This window comes from Mchenga conophoros, linkage group LG18 (assembly GCF_057382185.1).
Source record: "Mchenga conophoros isolate Kocher_MC1m ecotype Shallow Benthic linkage group LG18, M_conophoros_male_GT1.1, whole genome shotgun sequence".
NCBI classification, from domain to species: domain Eukaryota; kingdom Metazoa; phylum Chordata; class Actinopteri; order Cichliformes; family Cichlidae; genus Mchenga; species Mchenga conophoros.
In genome coordinates, this window is record NC_140543.1 from 11,069,334 (window position 1) to 11,090,848 (window position 21,515).

Consider the following 21,515-nt stretch of genomic DNA (forward strand, 5'->3'; position numbering starts at 1 on the left):
ATATAGGAACTGATTCACTTTTGAAGACAGGCCTGAATCATAATTCGAGGATCTTCAGTTTCTGGCACTTTTCCATTGGTTTTACTTTTCAGCTTTTGATGTCAGCTCTTGTGTGCACACCAGTATTGGATGTGGGTTGTACAGTGAAGCTTCTGTAGATCTGGCTTGTTCCTGCACATAGGATGCTTTTATAGGAAAAACTTCTAGGAAGTTTGAAATTGCATGAATGCCCATCTTAGGGAAGATGCTGGCGCTTCCTCTGATGGTGGGGTTTTTTTTCCTGTTGAAAACTTAAAATTGCACAGAAATAGCAGTGAAAGGTAGTAGATAGAGCAAAAATGATGATGCAAATTAGACCTCGTTTATACAAAGATTAATATTTAATTTCTTTTTTTTTTTTGCCAGGTTTATGATATTTAAGGTTTCCCAGTAAAATCTTGCATCAAATGGTTTTCATGTAGCAAAGTGAGTAAAGTACATTAGACTGTATTCCCTCCTGATGATGCCAATAGTGGAGGGAATTTGCTGAGCATCAAGACTCTGATTAATAATTTTAAACCTAAAAGTAATGAAAATAATATAAAATAAAAAATACATTTTACATGGAGATATGTTAATCACTGTTTGGCTCAGCCTCAAAATCTAATGCACAGTGACATAAATAACAAGAAACCAAATGACGTTTTTAAGATTGTTGTGGATTTTTCTGTCTGCAGGTCCCAGTGAGCTGGATCTCAGTCTTCTTGGTGAAACAAGCAGTCTGGCAGATGTTGCCTGTAAGGATGATGAGGTAAGATCGCAACAATGAAAACTATCTGTTTGACTTTTTTTCTGGTGGGATTTAAAAGCTTCAACAATAACTACGTTTTCTGCTCCACTGGGTTTTGCAGAAGTTTAAAAAAAAAAACAACTTTTCACATGAATAATATAAAATATGTAAAATACTAAATTACAGAATCAAATTACATTTTCAGAAATGGCAAACAGTAAACCCATCATCTGAAACGCTGAATGACTGAGCGCTGAAAAAGCCTCAAGATGGTGAATATTGTTGTGTAATGCTTGGCTGCCATTCAGACGAGCTTCATTCCTCCACACTCTCCTGCAGTCAGTAAAGTGTAACCCTGACCTCCATCTCATTTCCCGCCTCCAAATGTCTGGAAACAAATTGCCTGTCTCTCTCGGTCAGTTCGCCTTTCTTTGACTTCATTCTTCCAACTTTTTTTCCCTTTGAAGTGTTTATGGAGGTTGTTTATTGTTGTGTAAGTTTTCCAACCAGTTTTCTGGGTATAGACACTCTCTCAGCAGCACACCTCTTCACGTTTATTCAGTCCATTGAATTCACACTTGGGAGCTGCTCCTGACTGACTCCATTTCTTGTTGGCTGCTCAGCTGTGTTGGATTTGGGAGTATTTTTCTCAGCAGTAATTCACTCATAGTGGGATGAAAGGCTTTTTCAGTCTCCCCCCTCCCTCTCTTCTTCTCCTGTTTAATAAGATACACCTTTACGTTTTAAAGTCTGTTTTTATTCACGCCTTTTGTATTTTTCTTCAGGAGCATCAGTAAAGTTGGTGTAAAGATTCATCAGCAGGGGGATTTAAATCCTGGGGTTGCTTGAACAGGAACAAAGTATTTTTAAATGGAAAGCACCACCTACAGCTTTTACTTTTGTTACTTGTTACTATTGGCTACACCACCTTTCAGTTTCACCTAACGAGAACAGTAACTTTTTGACCACATTTGTGTTACATATTTGCCTCCTGCTCTATTGACTTTACTTCATTTCATGTTGATAGCTCTTTAATTTCCCTCAGAGTGAAAGCTGAAGCCAAAATAAAATTGAGTTTTTGCTGTTTTTTTCGGTTTGTCACACTGTCATCATTCTCTTTTGTAATGCGCTGCTACTTTTCTCAAGTTCTACATCTCTTATTGGTACTTCTGCTCTACACATCTAGCAATCACCCAAATACAAATGTGCACTCCACCGATGTTGTTCATTCGACTGGATACCCAAACAACATCGCTGTAATCTAACAAAGCTTGACAGGATCTTTCAGGATGAATGGGGCAAAGTGCCTGAATCCAGACAGGCTTGTGGAGATTTCACCTAGCCCACAGTCCTGATGGATCAGCTGATACAGCTGATAATCTCAGTGCTGGCCCAAATCGCTTGATGGCCCAGTTTATACCCTTCTAAACATCCAATTGCGAAATATATTGAGTGCAATATTTAAGTCACTTTAGCTGTTTAAGTTGCTCCTGTTCCTACTATCAGCTTTGCATAGAAGCAACTCAGCTCAACTCAACTATCTGCTTTAAGCTGATAGGAATGCAATAGTAACTCAAATAATCAGCTATTACAACCATATGCAGAAGAGCATCGTTGACGCAGATAGGCTACAAGAGCAGAAGACCACACTGGTCTCATGAGTCTCGATTTCTACTCTGACATTTAGAAGGTAAGATCAGAATATGGTACAAACATCCATCTAAGTTGGTGGCAGTGGTGTAAGCGTGTCAGGGATAATTTTTTTGGCACACCTTGGATCCCTTAGTATCAGCTGACCATTGTTTAAATGCCAAAGCCTACCTGAGTATTGTTTTTGATTGGTGAGTGTTTATGATGGGAGAACACTTTATGTCAACTATAATGGTCTTGGCTGAACTGAAAGAAACAACAAATTGTAAGGGGGTACAAGGGACGAAACACTCAAAGCCAAGAATAAGCAAAGAAAATGGTGCATCCCTAAGAAACATCAAACACTGGAGCTACAAAAAGGGCTGGTGTCTAAGAGACATCCATTTATCAGCTTTCTGAGATGGACCTAGTACATTGTCCTAAAGTTCTTCTCAGCCAGACACACAGTGTCTATACAGTTAAAATTATTGATATCCTTATTATCAGCCTCATAAACAGAATTACTCTCACAGCTGGTTCTCTGAGACCTGAGAGCCAGAATACTGCTGAGTGTCTCCAGAGCTTCATGGCCAGCTGCGATTTCCTAATAAAACAATCTTTGTCGTGACGGACAAAAGCGAACTTCATGTGAGGATGGTCGATAATTATTGACTGATGTCACGTAGTCGCTTCGAGACCAATGATAAAGTCGGCTCACTGAAGTCAGTGATTCTCCCATTTAACCCTTCCTGTGTGGAGCGGTGACACAGTTCTGCCTCTGCAGTCGAAAGGCACCGTGCCACCTTGTCAACCCATATTTGTGCCCCCAAATATGAAAAGGAGAAAGACTTTGTTAGAGTGTGGACGAAGGAAGGTTGCAGACGAGGGAGACATCGAGACAGAGTGGCTATTTTTGGTCTCTGGTGTCAAATGTCTTGGACGCTTCCTCCAATTATTTCTGACTATCTCTAATTTATTCATGATGGAGGGACACCTACTGTACAGGTATATTTTCTAAGGTACTAATTTTTGGTTTGAGGTTCTTAATCCCTCTTGGTTACTGGCACATCTAAATAATCTAAATATTATTTCTATCATTTTTAGGAGAAATAACAACAGAAAAACAAAAAGCAAACAGCAAAATGAGAAGGGAAGAAGGGGTTATAGTGGGACATCTTTGTGCTTCATCACAGTAACCTTTGTATTAGATGTGTCTCTGTAGACTACTAGCCATGGTTGTGCTTTGAGTGATATGGATTAGTAGTTACCCTGGTAAACAGTAATAAGTAATGCTATACTTTTAATTACATCGTAATTAAAAGTACGTAATGCAACTTATTAAATGTGATTACTTTTATATCAAACTATTTAAACTGGTGAAAAATGCAGAGAAATCCTCTAACTGCTGTGAATGTTTCCTTTTGTCATATTCTGCTGTGTGAATGGTCGATTAATTTGACCAGATACAAAGGCAGGATGCACAAGACAGGCATGAAACTCAAAGCAAGCCTTTAATCCTGTTAATCCAGAAAATAAACAAAAATGCATCTGCTCACATGAATCGGAGGAGAATGCAAGTATTTCAGAAAAGAATTTCCTTTCAGGGGATTTTTAGAAATGTAGTCAGTGACATTAAATGGGTACTGTCCAGAAAAAGAACATTTTTTGATCGTAACATGTTGGAAAATCTGCTTTGAAAAGTTTGAAGCTTACAGCCGACGTAGTCAGCTTGGAGGAAACAGTTACAGTTTCAAGAGCCAAAAAATGAAAACACAAAACATTTCAACTTACTCAGCAGCCTTAACCACAAAGTCTCCACTGTTCATCTGCATATTTGCTATGTTGCAAACACAGCTATCTCCAGGTTAGAGATGTCTTGACAGACTTTCATATTTAGCAATGTATTGATTTTTTTCCTATCTATTATAGTTTTAGCTGATAAAGGCCAAAAAACATTTAAAAGAATAGACTTGACATGCACAAATATGGAATATCGTGTACTGAAGCAACATGGTTCATTATACAGTAGGACCCGCTTTTTAAATTGGTAACCTCTTGCAGACGTGTGCATCGTTACAACGATCAAAACTTTTCAGCTTGTTGCAAATGAGAAAAGTTTGACAAGAGCACTACTAATTTAAAAAGAGCATTGGATGTTTTTTTTCACCTCAGTTGTTAATTACACAACAAAAGTAACAAGAACACTTCTAACATGATCTAACGGAGCTCGATCCCTGCAGGGAACTAGAGGAGATTACTGCGGTGACTGTTGGTTTCTTTAAAGGTGAAATGTGTGTAATGGCGTCTTTTGCTTTCATCATTATTATGCGCAGGACAATCATTCCTCAGTCGATGTGATCGTATCTGTTAATCAACATGACAGTTCAGTATTGTGGTCCTGTGGTTTGAAAAGCTGAGATGACAGCCACAGTTTAATTAGATTATACAGATGACTCATGAAGAGAGTCTCATGTGAGGGAATTGGTTTTAGAAATGAAGATGGATGGAGAGGCATCCTCCACTGCTGCTAACAAAGTCATCATCCTGTTTCGTCTGAGGGATTTTGAGCCCCACTGGTGGGGTCGCATCTAGACGTGATGATGTCAGCCCGGATGCCACTTTGGAAGCGGCAGAGCAGGCTGTACTGGGTCAATAAACATCGGCGGTAAACTCCAGCTTCCAGTCAGGAGTTTCCAGTGTTCTCCTCAACACAGCGGTTTGCTGCGGAGGCAACATTAAGAATGGGGATGGTATGTGAATAGATAGGCCGTTAAGAGAGCAGGCACCATGGTGGGCATGGAATTTGCACAAATTTGCAATAAACCGTTGTCCATCACAGGCAACAACCAGTATCCCCAGCACGGTGTATCATTAACAGACTGCAGCTGCTGTCCTGCACCACTGAGATACTGAGGAGATCTTTTGTCCTCTGGACCACATAGCCCACATCACAGAAGGGGAAAGGAGACAGAGACAATGACTTGTTGCCATGACTCTCTACAAACCAGCACCAAGTCTCTTGATGCTGGTTGCAGTAGCAATTTTTTCTTAATCTGGTTTTGTGTAAAATCTTATGACAGTTTCTATATAGATATTGCTCCATAGAGGAACATTTCTCTATCTGTATGATCTATATCTATCCAGATGATGATCTATATGATTGCTTCTTGTATTATTTGTCTGTATGGTAGCAACCCTTCAGACTACCTGCACCTTAACTTACCTCACCTAGTAAGCATTGCACACATCCTCTAACAGGGACAGGTCTTGTTAGTGATAAACTTAGACTGTCACTTCAATATTGTAGTTTCTCACTTTTTTGTTTGGTTTCATCCATCTACCTACCTACGTATCTATCCATCTATCAGCATGTCTGTCTGCCATCATGTAAAAAAAAAAAGAGTACCCCATAATTCAGTTGCTTGTTGCTCCACCTTTAGTATCATTAACTCAAAGTAATCATTTCCTGTGTAACTATCAGTTTCTCACATGGTTGTGGAAGAGTGTTGACCCACTCTTCTTTACAATGTTGCTTCAGTTTGTTGAGGTTTGAGAGCATTTATTTATGCACAGCTCTCTTAAGGTCCTGCTTCACCATTTCAGTTAACTGGACCATTGCAAAACCTTATTTTTGCTGTGCTTGGAATCATTGTCCTGTTGCACTTTCCCTAAACTTTAGCCAGGCTTTATCTGTCAGACAGATGGCTCAGAATGCTCTGACTCTAGAATACTTTGGTATACAGAAGAGTTCATGGTGGACTCAGTGACTCCAAGGTGCACAAAATAAGCCCAAATCATCATCCCTTCACGACCTTGCTGGACAGTTAGTATTACGTATTTGCTGTTATGCTTTGTTTAGTTATCTTCACAAATAGAATGTTCCATCCGGAGGGCATTGTTCCAGAGGTCTTGTGGTTTGTTTGGTGGTTTGTACAAAGTTTGTGCAACTTTGTGAACCTAAGCCATGCTTCCATGTTCATTTTAGAAAAGAGAGGCCTTCTCCTTGAAACTCTTCCAAACAAGCCATAATTGTTCAGTTTTTTTTTTTCCAAAGTATTCTCGAGCATTGCACAGTCTGACCAAACTGCTTTCACAGAGCTGCTCACACAGGCTGGTAATTTGGCTAGCAGCACCCAGTTGCTTCTTATACTCTTCTTATACCCTGCGGAATCAGCAATGCTGTACTGTGAAAACTTTATTACATGACTGTATCTATTCATTTCTTAACTTTCCACGTGTGGCATCAATAGATCAAAATATAAATTTGTCCCCAACTTTGTTTCATGACCAAATCTCGTGACCAGCCTCTGCTGTACTTTGTCATGACATAAAGTAGGGCTGTGCGATATGACCAAAATCTCAAGAATGCTATCATCCCGATAACGATATAAATCACAAAAATGTAACATTTTCTGTAAATTCTGTGAATCTCGGGCAGCTCGACTTGCGGGAAGTCTTTCCAGCTGGAGTCGAGTGTTTTAACCGATGCATGAAACGATACATTTTTAGACATAAGTTGTAACGGCCGCCGTTTTCTTTGTGAGTATTTATTACACGGCGTGCTGCGGGGAAAAGCCTATTCTAACGTTTGAGTCTAAGGTTTATTTTTTAGCACCTGGCGGCTCTTTTTTAATTCTCATCCGTAATTAATCTGCTCTTTCACGTGACTCAGTTTATTTTGAAAAGTCTCAACAGGATCTTGAGCTTTATTGTGAAAGGTTTGTGTGGAACATAAACAAGCGGACACGCGATGCTGTTACCGTCGTTGTTGCTAACGACAATGCATAAAAACAGGCACTTGTCCGTCTGTAGTGTGGTTACATTAAATATAAGAGAAAGAGAGAACTTTAAGAAATTAATATAGCCACTACAGTGACCATCAAAACGATGAAAAAATATTGCCGTAAACAGTTTATTTTGCGACACCACGAAACAAACGATAGCGTAAAATGAAACGATAGACGTTTTTATGTCGTTATCCAATCTATATCGTTATATGAACAGCCCTAGCATAAAGTATAATTTACAGACATATTTTATATACAAATAATAAAAGGTTGTTGCTGAGGGACACCATGAATTTTCCATACGTCCCACACTCAGATGGATGTTTTATATTAGTTTTTGCCTCATTTATAGGGATCTAAGAAAAAGCCGGATGCCTTTCCAACATCGGTTGACAGTTATATTTGGTAGTGCACAGTGAAGATTCTCATAGAGCTGCTCATACAGACACAAGCTTTAGGTTTTGAGATGTTTGTGTAGGAGTATGTGTTTGTGACATCTAGCAATAACATACAGTCTTCACATCATGAGAATTTAAAAAAAAAAAAAGTTGTCTTGTTGTTGTTGGTGGATTTTACAGCGGCTCGTGTGTGGTTACCTGCATGTTTCATCTCCATCACGTGGACTCAATGCTCGCTGTGCATGTGTTTCTCTCTGAGTCATCAGACCAGTTGGTGTACCCACATGCCAAGCTGGCTTGTCGTTGGCACCCAGCACTCCCCCACACTGACGGCATTTATTTAACAGGAACAGTGCTCTCCTTCACTTTACGTCACATCTCTGCTCTTCTCCAATTTCAGCTTCACATTGACCTCGCCGCAAAAAGCCAAACGTATAAATCATAACCAGGCGACAGAGCAATGTGAAGTCAAGAACCAGTAATAGATGGAAACATAAAGAGAAGTCATCCTTCCTTTAGTCAACAGTCTGCAGTTGATGTTTAGCTGCTTTCTGATGTGTTTCCTGGCAGGCAGCCCGATCTCTCTACGACTCTCCGCACTGCAAACTGCTCCATAAAACACAAGAACAACTCATCTTACTTTACTTCTCTAAGAATTGAACAATACAGTATGTTTCACATGAAATCCAGGTAACAACTGAGACTTTAGCAGTTCACCTTAGGGCAGGGCTGCCCAATCCCGGTCCTCGAGAGCTACTATCCTGCAGCTTTTAGATGCATCCCTACTCCAACACAGCTGAATCAAATGGTTTGATTACCTCTTCAGCATGCCATCATGTTTGGCAAAGGCCTGATAACAAGCCATTCATTTTTGTAACATTTTTGACTAAGGATCTGTGATACACCTGTTAGACAAGTTATTTGCTGGCTAACAGAGAGTTCACACAGTATTTAGGTTCACTTTCAATGTTTTTCTCTCAAATGTGAGGTTGGAGGCTCAGTTTTCTCACATGCCTTTTGGTGGGAACTGAAGAAAAGTATGGAGGTGATTAAGCATATAATGTATTGTTTAGACTAGAGACAATTGTCTTTTTTTTTTAAATGTGTTGAGTCAAGACTTGAATAGTTTCTACTGCCAACAAAACACTAGTGAGGAGCTCATGTTTGTTTTTTTCTTTACACTCCTACAAGCAGGTGCTTGACTGACTTACAGTTTTCTGTGTCCTTTTGAAATTATTCATTTGAATTTCTTCATCTCAACCTGTAGTAATTGCTGATACTATTTAATGAACTAATGAACATTTATTTAAATAGCACTTTTCGCATACATAAAAGTCACAAAGGGCTGAACAACATTTACAACACAATATCAAAAGTGACCCATGTTAAAACAGAGTAAAAATAATTAAAAACATAGATTAAAAAAAAAAAAAGAATGCAAGCAGAAGGAAAAGGGTTTTTTTAAGACTCCAAAGACTCAGCTGATCTGAGCTGGAATGGTAGACTGATCTGGAGCCTTAGTGCTAGGCTCTTCCTTAGCTTTAGTCTTATACAAGGGATAACCAAAAGACCTTAGACAGTGAGCAACAGTGCATTTCACAAGAAGCTGAGATAAGTAGTCCGGAGCATGTCCATTTACTGCTCTGCATGATGCAAGTGTGAGAATTTAAAAATGAATTCCAAAATCAACTGGGAGCCAATGTAAAGAGAATAAAATCAGTCTTATGCAAGCTTGCTTGCTGAAGTGTGTAGGAGTCTGGCACCAGCATTTTGTATCGCTTAGAAGTGTGACAGAGATGATTTGTCTAAGCCAGTATAAAAGGCATTACAATAACTCAGGTGTAATCATACTAACGCATGAGCATTTTTCTCTAGTTCAGAGGAGAAGACTACAGCTCACAACTGAAAATGGCCTCAGTTTTTTCACAGTTTAAAACAAGGCAATTATTGGAGAGCCAATCACTAATCCGGGATGAACAATCAGGGTGGACAGTCAATCCAGCTGGTGGGACATGACCAGCTGAATGTCATCAGCATGGAAATGATAAGAAATGCCAGAAAAAGACTGAATGATGAAAGAGAACAACAGGGGACCCAGGAATGAACCTTGTGGAACCCAAAGGTTAAACAAGCAGTGTAGCAGGAGAAGTTTCTCACCCTAGAAGAAGAAGTCCTTTCAGATAAATAGGAGGAAAATCAGTCTAGTGCTGATCCAGCCAAAACTTTTAGCCTATTAAGTAAAATATTGTGGTCAACGGTATCAAAGGCCGCACTGAGGTCAAGCAAAATGAGCACAGAACAATTCCCTGCATCAGATCCCATTACAAGATGATCACAGAGACTGAAAAGAGCAGTTTCAGTGGAGTGTCAGCCCCTCAAACAGTCCTAAAATAATGAATAATGACCTCAGTGTATCTCCATTCCTTATACTTTCAAATTAATGTCTAAAAGGGTCCCTGCTCTTATACCAGAAGTATCACACCTGCGATACTGTCATCTGTGTTCGAGTATTCATTTTATCCATTTTTCTCATCACCTATTCAGGTCTTAATGTTCCTGTCTGCTTCTGCCTTCATCGGACTGTTAAATCATAAGAATTAAACACATTATAATGGTATCACTTGAGTAATTAGTAGGTAATGCATGCCAGAGTGATCCAGATGGCTGAAGCTGAGGAGCATAGTAATGAAAAGGAAAATCTGCACAAATGACACTTGGGATTTTTTTTATTTTAGTTTATTATTTTTAACAGGCTGAAGCAGTTTGCATCCACTTAAAGTGACAAAGTTTTCTAGCCAGCTTTAGAGCTCAATTTGCCGTGAGGTCGTTGCTCTGCCATCACAGTTTACTGAGAGACATTTCCTCAAGGCTAGCACCATGTGCTTGCTCTGTAGGGACACTCAGCCCAATCTCTTTTTCAAATACATACTTTATCTCTTCTAGAAGATGGTTTACAGTCTGTCTGAGCTACAGTGTTGCAAATCAAATATGTTTATACCCAATCTGAACAGCCAATACAACATCCTGGGTACCTGTTTAAAATAGGGGAAAACAGTCTATACTTTCAGGCAGCATCTCTATGTTGTTGCTCATGAACAGCGCCAATAGTTGTACAACAAAAAAAAAAAGGGAAAGCACAAACCTTGAGACCTCGCTCTCCCTCACAGTGCTTTCAATCATGCCACAAAATTGCTGTTAACATCAGGTTGTCAGTTTCAGGAAGTTGCTGAACAGTCAAACACAGACACCCCTAATAGGACATCAGAAATATGTCGAGGTAGGAGTGATTTCCAGAATCACCATTTGACAAGCAGTTCACACAAAGAAGAAGAAGAAGCCTTTTTCTGTGTTCTTTTGTCGAATGCTGTGGGCATGACCAGCGGTATATGGACAACCTGTGTTTTTGGCCTTGCTTCTACAGGATTCAATCTTTCAGCATGACAATTCCCTTGTGTACAAACCTGGAGCTATTAACAAGTTGTTTTTGAGCATGATGTCTGGCCTTCACGCAGCCCTCACCTCAGCCTAACCCATTACCTTTGAGGTGAACTACCAGAGAAACTTTGGCAGCCAATATCGCACCAATTCTCCTGCGGTTGATCGAAAGTAACCTTGTGCAGGCAGGGCCGAAAACCTGAAACCAGAAGTCTGGATGATTGTAGTAGCTTGTTTAATGCTATCCAAGTCTCACAGCTGTGGAAATTCACTATCCTCTTTCAAATGTGCTTATTAAAACTCATTATTTGATGGAATTTTCTAAACTACTTCTCACCTTCTTAGATTGTTTTTGAAAGTAGCTATTACTATTAATTATGGGTGTATCTGTTTATAAACAAATACACTGGGGCATATGTGGAAAGCATGTGGAGCTGCACAAACACAGTATTTGAAACATATTTTGGAAAAATATGAACATAAATAAAACCTAAAGACCTTTATTTCTCACTTTCTTCCAGGTTGAAGAGGAGGAAGAAATCGGATACGCCGAAGGAAACACAGAAAGTGAGTTGAGGAAATAACTGCTATTTGATTTTCAGTTTAAAAAGGAGCAAAGTAACACTCTTCCTACTTTTCCACCATAGTCCCTTTTGCCTGCAGTCGACTCAGTCTAGCATTTCATCACAAAATGTTTCATCTCAGTAAATGCCAAGTGTCATGTAACCATTTTTCACCACAATGAACCGCTCCCTGCAGCCGTGTATGTGTGTGTGTGTGTGTGTGTGTGTGTGTGTGTGTGTGTGTGTGTGTCAGCACTGTTCTGCATCAACAGTATTGATTGTGTAATACGAGGGGAGGCTCATCTGTTGATTCACTGTCGCCACTTAGACCTGATGTTTATCTCATTATCCAACAGTACAAACTGTTTTCATTATTATGTTACTGGTATGATTCTTGCTACCAACCCAGCCATGGGGAAACCGTGTGCCAGTGTACTCATGATAAATGAGGAGGGTTGCGTCAGGATGGGAATCTTTGCCAAATCAAGCATGCAGCTCATCAGGAATGTGACTTCTGTAACGGATCATTCGGGCACTGGGTTAAGGACGACCACCCCCTGTGCTGTTTTCAAACAGGGTGGAACTGCTGGCCAAAGGCAAAGGGGGGGGCTTTTCAGATACAGCAAGAGGAAAGGACAGGAAGGAATAAGAGGAGGTTGAGAATAGGAACTTTATATTTAGTGACTGATGTAGTACATGGAGACTTGCAGAGGGTTAGTGACAGAAGAAGATGCTAGGGGCAGGATGGAGGCAGATGTGCCTGTGCCAAATGAAAGAAGAAGATTTTTGCTACCACTTGATATTTTCTATTTGGATTTAACAGTTTTTTCCAGTGATTCCACAAGAGTTATAACTATTAGTGAGCTGTGCCTCCACGGAGCATGAATTTACCAGGATGATGTCATTGCAATTGCCAAAATCATAAAGTTGATCAACTGTGCAAAAGCAGTGTGTCTGAGCACACCTGTATTTACTGCGTGATAAAGTTAGAAGGTTACAGCTTCTGTTTCATGTAAACAAACTGCCGCTGTTTACAAAATGTTTTTCCTCGGAAAACTAAACAGGAAATATTAAAACGCACAAGTCAAATGCTTATCGCTTTAGCTCTGTGCACAAGTATTGCTCACAAAACCTTTCCTACTTAGCATCCGGGGTAATGCATGGGGAAACTGCAAATATACAGCGGGGAAAATAAGTATTTGACACATCAGCATTTTTATCAGTAAGGGGATTTCCAAGTGGACTATTGACACAACATTTCCACCAGATGTTGCCATCAAGCCAAATATTGAAGTCATACAATCAAATCAGAACATATAAGTATACAAGTTAAACCATAATAAATAAAGTGAAATGACACAGGGAATAAGTATTGAACACACTTTATTCAATACTTTGTAGAAAAGCCTTTGTTGGTGATTACAGCTTCTAGACGCCTCTTGTATGGATAGACCAGTCGTCTGCATTGCTCAGGAGTGATTCTGGCCCATTCTTCCACACAAACGGTCTTTAAATCTTGAAGGTTCCTTGGGCCTCTTTTATGAACTTTAATCTTCAGTTCTCTCCATAGATTTTCTATGGGATTTAGGTCAGGTGATTGACTGGGCCATTTAAGCAACTTGATTTTCTTTCTTTGAAACCACTTCATTGTTTCCTTGGCCTTGTGTTTGGGATCATTGTCTTGCTGAAATGTCCACCCTCTTTTCATTTTTAGCTTCCTGGTAGATGGCAGCAGATTTTTATCCAGAATGTCCCGGTACATCTCTCCATTCATCCTGCCTTCAATAATATGAAGTCTGCCAGTACCCCTTGCTGAAAAGCAGCCCCAAACCATGATGCTTCCACCCCCAAACTTGACTGTTGGTATGGTGTTCTTGGGGTGGTGAGCAGTGCCATTTCTTCTCCAAACATGGTGTGTAGAATGACTGCCAAAAAGTTCAATTTTGCTTTCATCTGACCATACTATAGTCGTCCAATAATCCACAGGCTTCTCCAAATGCTGTTGCGCAAATTTTAACCGAGCCTTGACATGCTTTTTGTTCAGCAATGGAGTCTTGCGTGGTGAGCGTGCATGGATGCCATGGCGGTTCAGTGCATTGCTTATAGTTTTCTTTGAAACAACAGTACCTGCTGATGCAAGGTCTTCCTGAAGTTCTGTCCGAGTGGTTCTTGGCTCTTGGAGAACCCTCCTGATTATTCTTTGGACTCCTCGGACAGGGATCTTGCGTGGAGCACCTGATCGTGGCAGGTTTATGGTGAACTGATGCACTTTCCATTTCCGGATAATGGCCCCCACAGTGCTCACAGGAACATTCAGCATTCTGGAAATGCACCTATAACCATTCCCATCAAAATGCTTTTCAACGATAAGATTACGAAGATCTTGAGAGAGTTCTTTGCTTTTACCCATCATGAAGTCTTTCCTGTGTGCCTTCTGGGTAATGAGGAGCCTTTATAGGCCATCAATTAGGACTAAAGCAGCTGATATCAATTGGTACTGATAGGGGACAGGATTTCTCTATCAATACTGACAGATTTCAGGTGATCTCCTGGCTTTCTATGTCATTTTGCCCCTTGTTATCTCCATGTATTCAATACTTATTCCCTGTGTCATTTCACTTTATTTATTGTGGTTTAACTTGTATACTTATATGTTCTGATTTGTTTGTATGACGTCAATATTTGGCTTGATGGCAACATCTGGTGGAAATGTTGTGTCAATGGTCCACTTGGAAATCCCCTTACTGATAAAAATGCTGATGTGTCAAATACTTATTTTCCCCGCTGTATGCTTAATTAAAATTCTGTGGTAGGGTGTAACAACAGAACACACACCATCAGCCAATCACAAAAGGAGGAAAAACACAGGAGACGAATCGGCCACACACAAAGGGAGTCTCACCCCTATTGCACATGCTCGATTCCTCTCCTCGTGAATTAGTCCCCTTAGGGGATGAACAGACAACAGGAGGGAGATGTCGTCAGCTAAATAAACTGTGCCATTACATGTTTTGTTATTACTGCGGCTGTATTGCATGTTTTATATTTATGGACACTTTTAATTAAGCCTAAAAAAAAGGTGTTGAGGTTTACTTGTGATGATCAAGGTCAGGTTAGGAGGACAGAAAATGGGCCTTAGAGACACAAGTATATGGGTGTGTGGTTCTGAACCACATGTTAAACTGTGATTTTATTCCCTCTGACAGGTTATTCTACAGAACAGAAGAAACCAAAGGTCATCTTCATGATGGGTAAGAGCTGACAACATGGGCACGCACGGTGATAGAGAGCAGCTGCTGATTGCTCATCAAGCTGCTAGTTAATAATTTACTCTCTCTCTCTCTCACACACACACACACACACACACACACACACACACACACACACACACACACACACAAGTCAGACTAGGGAGGAAGTGACAGATATCTTCATCTTACTTGTGTCTGTCAGTAGAAAACAACCCATTTAAACTGATGCGTGTCTACAGTACTTAGAGTTCAACAGCGGTTTGACATTTAGCAATTTATTAGGCACACATAGCCTAAATAAGTCCTCCTTTCAGAGAAATTATGATGACGGAAAGCACGAAGTCTAACGTTACTGATTTGCATATAATTGCACTCTTGGGGCCATTTTCTCAGATTGTGAGAAGACCCAGATCCAGGACTGACAGGCAGGTTTAAATAATGAAAAGCAGGCATTAACTGGCTCCAGAAAGCACATGAAATACAAAAAAGGGGGAAAAAACAAACAAACCAAGAATCTAAAGGGGCACGAGAAGCCCAGAAAGGGAGATGCTGACACGCTGGAAACAAACAGGGGGAAAAGAAAAGTGAACAAGATTAGATATGATTGAAGAATGACACATATTTGGAAACAATCAGGAAATCAGAAGGACGACAAAGAGAAGTTAAAACACAGGAGACACACAATGGGATGAATTACCAAAATAACACTGCAAAAAAAACATGATGTAGCAGGTTCGTCTATTTTGCTGAAATTATTTTTTGTGTGGTGTTAATTACCCTCTGCGCCCTGTACGCTCTGGTGACCCACCACCAAACCGGTCATGCTAAATGATTTTACAGGCAGCATAACGTTGTCCATGCCTTCATCATCTTACAATTTAAAGTGTTTTAAGGCCCGTGTTGTCGTGATTTGGTGCTATGTAAACATTTTTTATTGTGCCGGACTCCGTGTGCTGTTCATCTGCTCTCTGCAGCATTACATGGATTTCATTTTTAAAAAGTAGTGCATGCATTATTTTTCTTTTCTACTATTTTATTTTCCATGATAGACTAGATCTAAGAGAAGTTTATATCACTTTGTCACCAAACAGAATAATTATCTGTACAAATTGGTTAAAATTAACTAGGTTAAGCTTGTCAAATGTAGGGATTCACTGTTTTTCTTTTTTAATCTGGTTTATAACCACGAGGTATATAAACCCAATATTATCCGTGTCAAAGACAATATATCTGATGGATGCTGTTAACCATGTTGTTAATCAATTAACGGATTCAGATAATGTTAATACAAGTAAAAACGATCACATTAATCAGTGGAAATGGTGCTTATAAGTTGCCAATCTCCTCCATGTGGAACAACCAATATCTTTGTCAGTATTTTTTTATTAACTTGAATCTGCATTGTGACTCTAAAGGCAGCTCTCAGATCAATCTCGTGTGCAAATATATACGCCATCTAAGTAATATTTGTCACAAAATAGAAAAATGCATCATTGCTGTTTCCAATTTGTGCTCAGTGTTACTTCCAGCCCCTAGAGGAAGAGGTTTTCAGTTTTTTGTGATCAATTAGTATGCCATGACAGTACAGTGAGGCACTGTGGCTCAGTCTGCTAATTGAAGACACGACAGACGTGCAGGTTAATTAGAGATCTGGGACATACAGACCCTCCATTAACCACCGTCAACCCTGCTACCGTGGAAAAACACTAAAGATACGGTCACCAAAAGGTTATTTAATCAGTAGTCTGAGTGTGTATGTGTGTGTGCGCTCTCTATCACACCCATATATCAGTGCTAAAATCCCTTTTCATGGACTCTCAGGACAAATCCAGACTGATCTGAATTAACACCAGTTTGTCGGAGGATTTGAAAAACAGACGCTGAGCCAGACCAAAAGCTTTTTCACAGCAGCAGCAGATAATTGGAGGAAAATGTCACCCACAAATGCAACAACTGTCACCTACACTCAGATGTGTCTCCCGAACAAATTTTATACCGTATAATGAGAGGTCAGCCAATCAAGATAACATTTAGGATTTCACTCCATTTATAACAATCTGCGACTGTGCTGTCAGGAAAATAAAATAGAAAGTCTAATTTATTAAAACAGAAGTTAACGTATTTAAAAACAGAATAAAAAAGGGAAAATTTGAAAACTGAGTAATTGGGTTTTTTGTTTGTTTTTTTGTATTTTTGCCATTTTAATTTGATGCCAGCAGCATATCTCAAACAAAAGCTGGAGTAGGAACAGCAAAAGACTAAATAGGTTAATAAGTAACATTATTGCAGATGAAATGAGCATCCGTCATTACTCTGTGACAGACTGCATGGACACACTATAAAGCCAGTAAGACATCAGGGATATCAATCTATCCAGTTAGAAAACAGAAACGACTGCCTGTCTTGGTGCAAGTCAACATGATAACAAGTTAAACAACAAGGCAACCCCCAAAAGTGAATGGTTTTGCAGTGCAATGTGATTGATTGTGATGCCCTTATGACTGATTTTTCTCTAGTTTTCCTTTATGATCATTGTCACTTCTTGGATGTGACTGTTGAGACAGTGGATGGTATCCTGGAGGATCTTTTCACAGACCCGGATCAGCAGATCAGTGAGCTCCTGAGAGCTCACATAATTCAATTATGTTATATTTTTAGTACCAAATCACAGTCTTTACCTGTGAGGTAACAATCAAACGGCCCTCTTTGAGCAAGCACTTGGCGACAGTGCTTGCTAACAGGAAGAAACCTCAGGGAGGGGTCGGGGGCAGAGGAGAGTCTGTGGCACTATTTGGCAGCGTCCCTTGCACCAATGCTTGACATCCCAGAGGTTGTCTGTATACTTCATGTCTACAGAACTTGAGGGACAGTTAATGGCGTCTATGCCTTGATCATCTAAAGAGGAGCACACTAGCAAAAAGAAGAGAAAAAGCATCTGATGTGCTATAAACACAGTTCAGAAGCATCTGTCACAAATTCGTGAAGGCATCATTAATGCTGAACGATATATACAGTTTTTAGTTTACTGCCATTCAGACAGTGTCTGTTTTGCATCCTTCTTATTTCTATTATTTGCTTCTCTTTATTAGCACATTGCTGAACCACATTCTGCAAGTATTTCACAGCATTGGCCCTTACAGAAGCCTATGACATGTCGCACACCGTCCACAGTTGGTGCATTTTGAAACAAAAGCTATCACAATGGAAGACTCGAACTGTTGAGCAGCTGAAATCATTTATTTAGTAGTGTGAAAGACACACTCACAGGAGCTGAAGTCCTCAGTTCCCAGATAGACAGATACTGAACTATGTATTAAATTCAGTTTAACAGCATAGACATCTTAAAAGAAGAGGTGATGCAGCACACTGAGAAATCGACTCCTTTCCCCATTTTCATGATCATCACAAGTTCAAAATGAGCAAGTTTTTTATAAGAAAGAAAAAGATCTTTGAAATGCTGTTTTTTTTAGGTCTAGAGTTCATTTTTAAAGAATTCTAGAATTTAAATCATTTGCAAATCACTGCCTTCTGTTTGTATTTACATTTTACACAGCCTCACAACTTTCTTCTGGCTGGCAGCTGTTGAATAAAACCTTCACCGTTCTTGTCTGATCGCTCTTATATCTTTTACCACCCACTGTTCTGCCGGCAGGTTGCTCATAGTGTTGTGTCAAGCAAAGTAGCAGGAGCTCTGTGAACCCTTATGAATATGAGCACGTCATGTATGTATGAAAGGAAGCTGACATGTTTCATTTTTTGTTTGTTTTTTACTTTCTTTTTTTTAAAAAGAACACGCTGATATGAAAATAAAACAGCACTGTCTGCGAGGGGAATCGTCCGTCAACCTTTCCAGGAGACTTTTCTGCAATACAGAAACTCAGATTTATTTTTCCAGTTGTTTCTGGACCACATCAGTAAGATGTGGGCTGGAAAAATGAGCTGAAAAATGCTGAATTACTCTGTAAGCATCAGAGCATCAGTACAAGTGATCACTTTCATTTGTTAGATTCATTGTTACTTACTGTGGGTTTGAAAGCCTCGTCTTTATTCCTCTCTCAGTTCATGGAAATTTAAAGCTTACTTCATTGTGGAGAGTGATGTCAGTGTTCCAGCAGGTTCCAGTTCATGGCAGGCTTGAGCCTTAGTGACAGGGTGACAGTTTGGGTCTTCTTCCACACCTTGATAGAATAACGTTGTTGGAACTGATCCCTGAATCTGCAGTCTTTTTAGAAGCGGCTCTGCTGAGTTGGACAGTTGTAATCTCCTTGCAACTGAAATTAGTTCCTCTAATTTGCAACTGCAAACAGTTGCCAAATGAAAAGAAATTTAGTGCAATCATTGGGAAACCAGCATCACCACCAAACACCATCCTATTTTTTTATCTAGTGTGACTGGCAGTCAGTGAGTTAATAAACTATATAAATAAAAATAAAGTATATTTTCATAAAACCACTAAGCCTCTTAACAAACTGCTCTTTGTTAAGAGGCTTAGGGCAGCAGTCCCCAACCCCCGGGCCTCGTCGTTTGGTACCGGGCCGTGAGAGTTGAGGCTCAGGTATGAAATGTGTGGTTTTCAGGGTTTTTATTGGTTTTCAGCGTTATTTTGTTATCGTTTTTATCGTTAACTCGGTTTTCCTGGGTCTTTTCATGTGTGTTATGAATAAATCTTCTTTTTTTCGGTACCGGTACTAGTTTTATTTTGTTGTATTTATCCACGACACCTTAAAGGCCGGTCCGTGAAAATATTGTCGGGCATAAACCGGTCCGTGGCGCAAAAAAGGTTGGGGACCGCTGGCTTAGGGGCATTCAATTAATTAACCTAAACGGAAAACCATCAAGCTTAAGATGCTTATATGACTTTAAAATGGTCTGTAATGTTTTTTTTTAATTATTTTCTGTCATTAAATGCTGCTACAGTCATGGATGCTCATATTTAACATGGTCAAATCATGCAAAGCTACCACAGAGAAGAGAAGAAGAAAATCATAGAGCTGCATATTACTTTAATTGGTCCCCATAATGTTTTGTCATTAATAATATTAACCGATTTATTCTGCTGTATTTTCAGCAGTTGTAGGTTTTTAAAGAGTGCTTTCAAACACCCAAGTTGTCCAGCACTTCCCTTCAAGAAACAACTGCAGGGACGAAAGGTTTTCTTTCCTGCCCCGTCAGATGTCATTCCAACTTTGAAAATACTGACTCAAGACTGCGTGACGCAGCTTGATGACTCCTCAGTTCTACATGAAAGTGTTGTAGCCTTTCACCATCCCTGTCTCCTCCTTTTATCATCCAGCTTCAATGAAGCTGCTGCTGCTTCAGGGGAGATACAGGTTATCTCTCAGACTTATTAGGGGCTAAAAAAAAAAAGGCTATCTCCCTATTCTCAGAAATCATGATGACAGCACCAGAGTGTCTTTACAGTGAGCATATCAAGCTTTTCCTTAATTTCACTCACATTCTGTGCTGCAGTGTTGGATGCTCATTTGACAATAGATAAAATCTTAAATATAGAGGTTAGTGTATGTACAGGTAAACCCATTGGGCCAAAAGCTAACAGTGCTGGGCGGTTTCTGTTTTTTTCCCATATGAAGTCACTTCAAGAGGCAGCCAAGTTTTCTTAAAGAGACGGTACACCAAAAGGGGATCAGAGGGAGTCGAGGAATAACAATATAGAGCTGGAAGTTAAGAAATTATGTGTAATTTAAGAAATAAGATGGGGGAAAATTGTAATTACACCAATTCCAATATCTGCCATTTGCTGGACATATTTATGCTTCACATCTCATGTTTCCTTTGTTCTAAATTAGTTATATAATAGTATAATACTAGTGTTATTAATTAGCTAAATTAGCTAAATATACAGTGCTGTGCATAAGTCTAGAGCCGCTCCACATTTCTTCATAATTTTCTTCCAAGGAGCCACAGTTTCATAAAATCACTGAAGAAGTGAATCATCCTACCTAACTGAAGGGATGAACAAGTGCTGAAAAATTACAAAGATAACAGTTTGACAGGCATAAAATAGTATTTTTGCACCAACCAGGTGATTCCCAAAGAGCTTTTACCTGAAAACTTGGCATAACTCAGCACAGTGTGCCGTGGATCTTTAAAAAAATAAATAAATAAAAATAATCGGAGGAAACTCGACAAGTCCAGGAAATAAGAACCGATGGCAGGCCTAAAAAGAACTGACAGCAGATTAACAGAATCTGAAAGTCATGTCCTTCAGATTTTTTTTTAAAAGACACAGAACCTGAGAGATTTATCTGATCCTTAAGTTGATCCATCTAAGGTTCACTGAAGCCTCAAAGATATGGTCTTGGTGGGAGCATGGCTTTCAAGAAGCCATTCTTAAGTGAAACAAAGAGAAAAGACTGAGATGTGTCAGATGACACAAGAACTGGACTGAAAAATCAGTGGCAACAGGTGTGATGGAGTGATGATTCATTGGTTGAAGTGTTCATCAGTATGTACAGAGGAGAGAGAGGTACAGCAGTGGGTGTCTACAGCAACGTGGAGGCTCTGTCATGGTTTGGGGCTCCATTTCAGCCAGTGGCGTTGGTGATGTTATCAAAAGTGATGGAATTATGAATGTAGAAAAGCATTGTCAGATTTTGATCCAACATGCAATGTCATCTGTTAAGAGTCTGTGTGGAAAACATGGGTGTCCTTTTCTATGAGTA

General features: G+C 39.7%; 1 protein-coding gene and 1 long non-coding RNA gene across 2 annotated transcripts in view; one reads left to right on the forward strand and one right to left on the reverse strand.

The window, feature by feature from the left end:
- The window catches only part of ak5 (adenylate kinase 5), a 106,401-nt gene that overhangs the window by 56,372 nt on the left and 28,514 nt on the right, over positions 1-21,515 (forward strand). The window contains exons 8-10 of the mRNA XM_085254678.1: positions 717-790; positions 11,540-11,585; positions 14,788-14,832. Of these exons, the coding sequence (XP_085110804.1) occupies positions 717-790; positions 11,540-11,585; positions 14,788-14,832 (165 nt within the window). The remainder of the gene's footprint in view (positions 1-716; positions 791-11,539; positions 11,586-14,787; positions 14,833-21,515) is intronic.
- LOC146553275 (uncharacterized) lies at positions 407-8,345 on the reverse strand. Its single transcript, XR_014889522.1, has 3 exons — positions 8,301-8,345; positions 7,782-8,189; positions 407-774 (listed from the first exon to the last, which is right to left on the reverse strand). It is a non-coding gene; the product is annotated as an uncharacterized LOC146553275 (long non-coding RNA).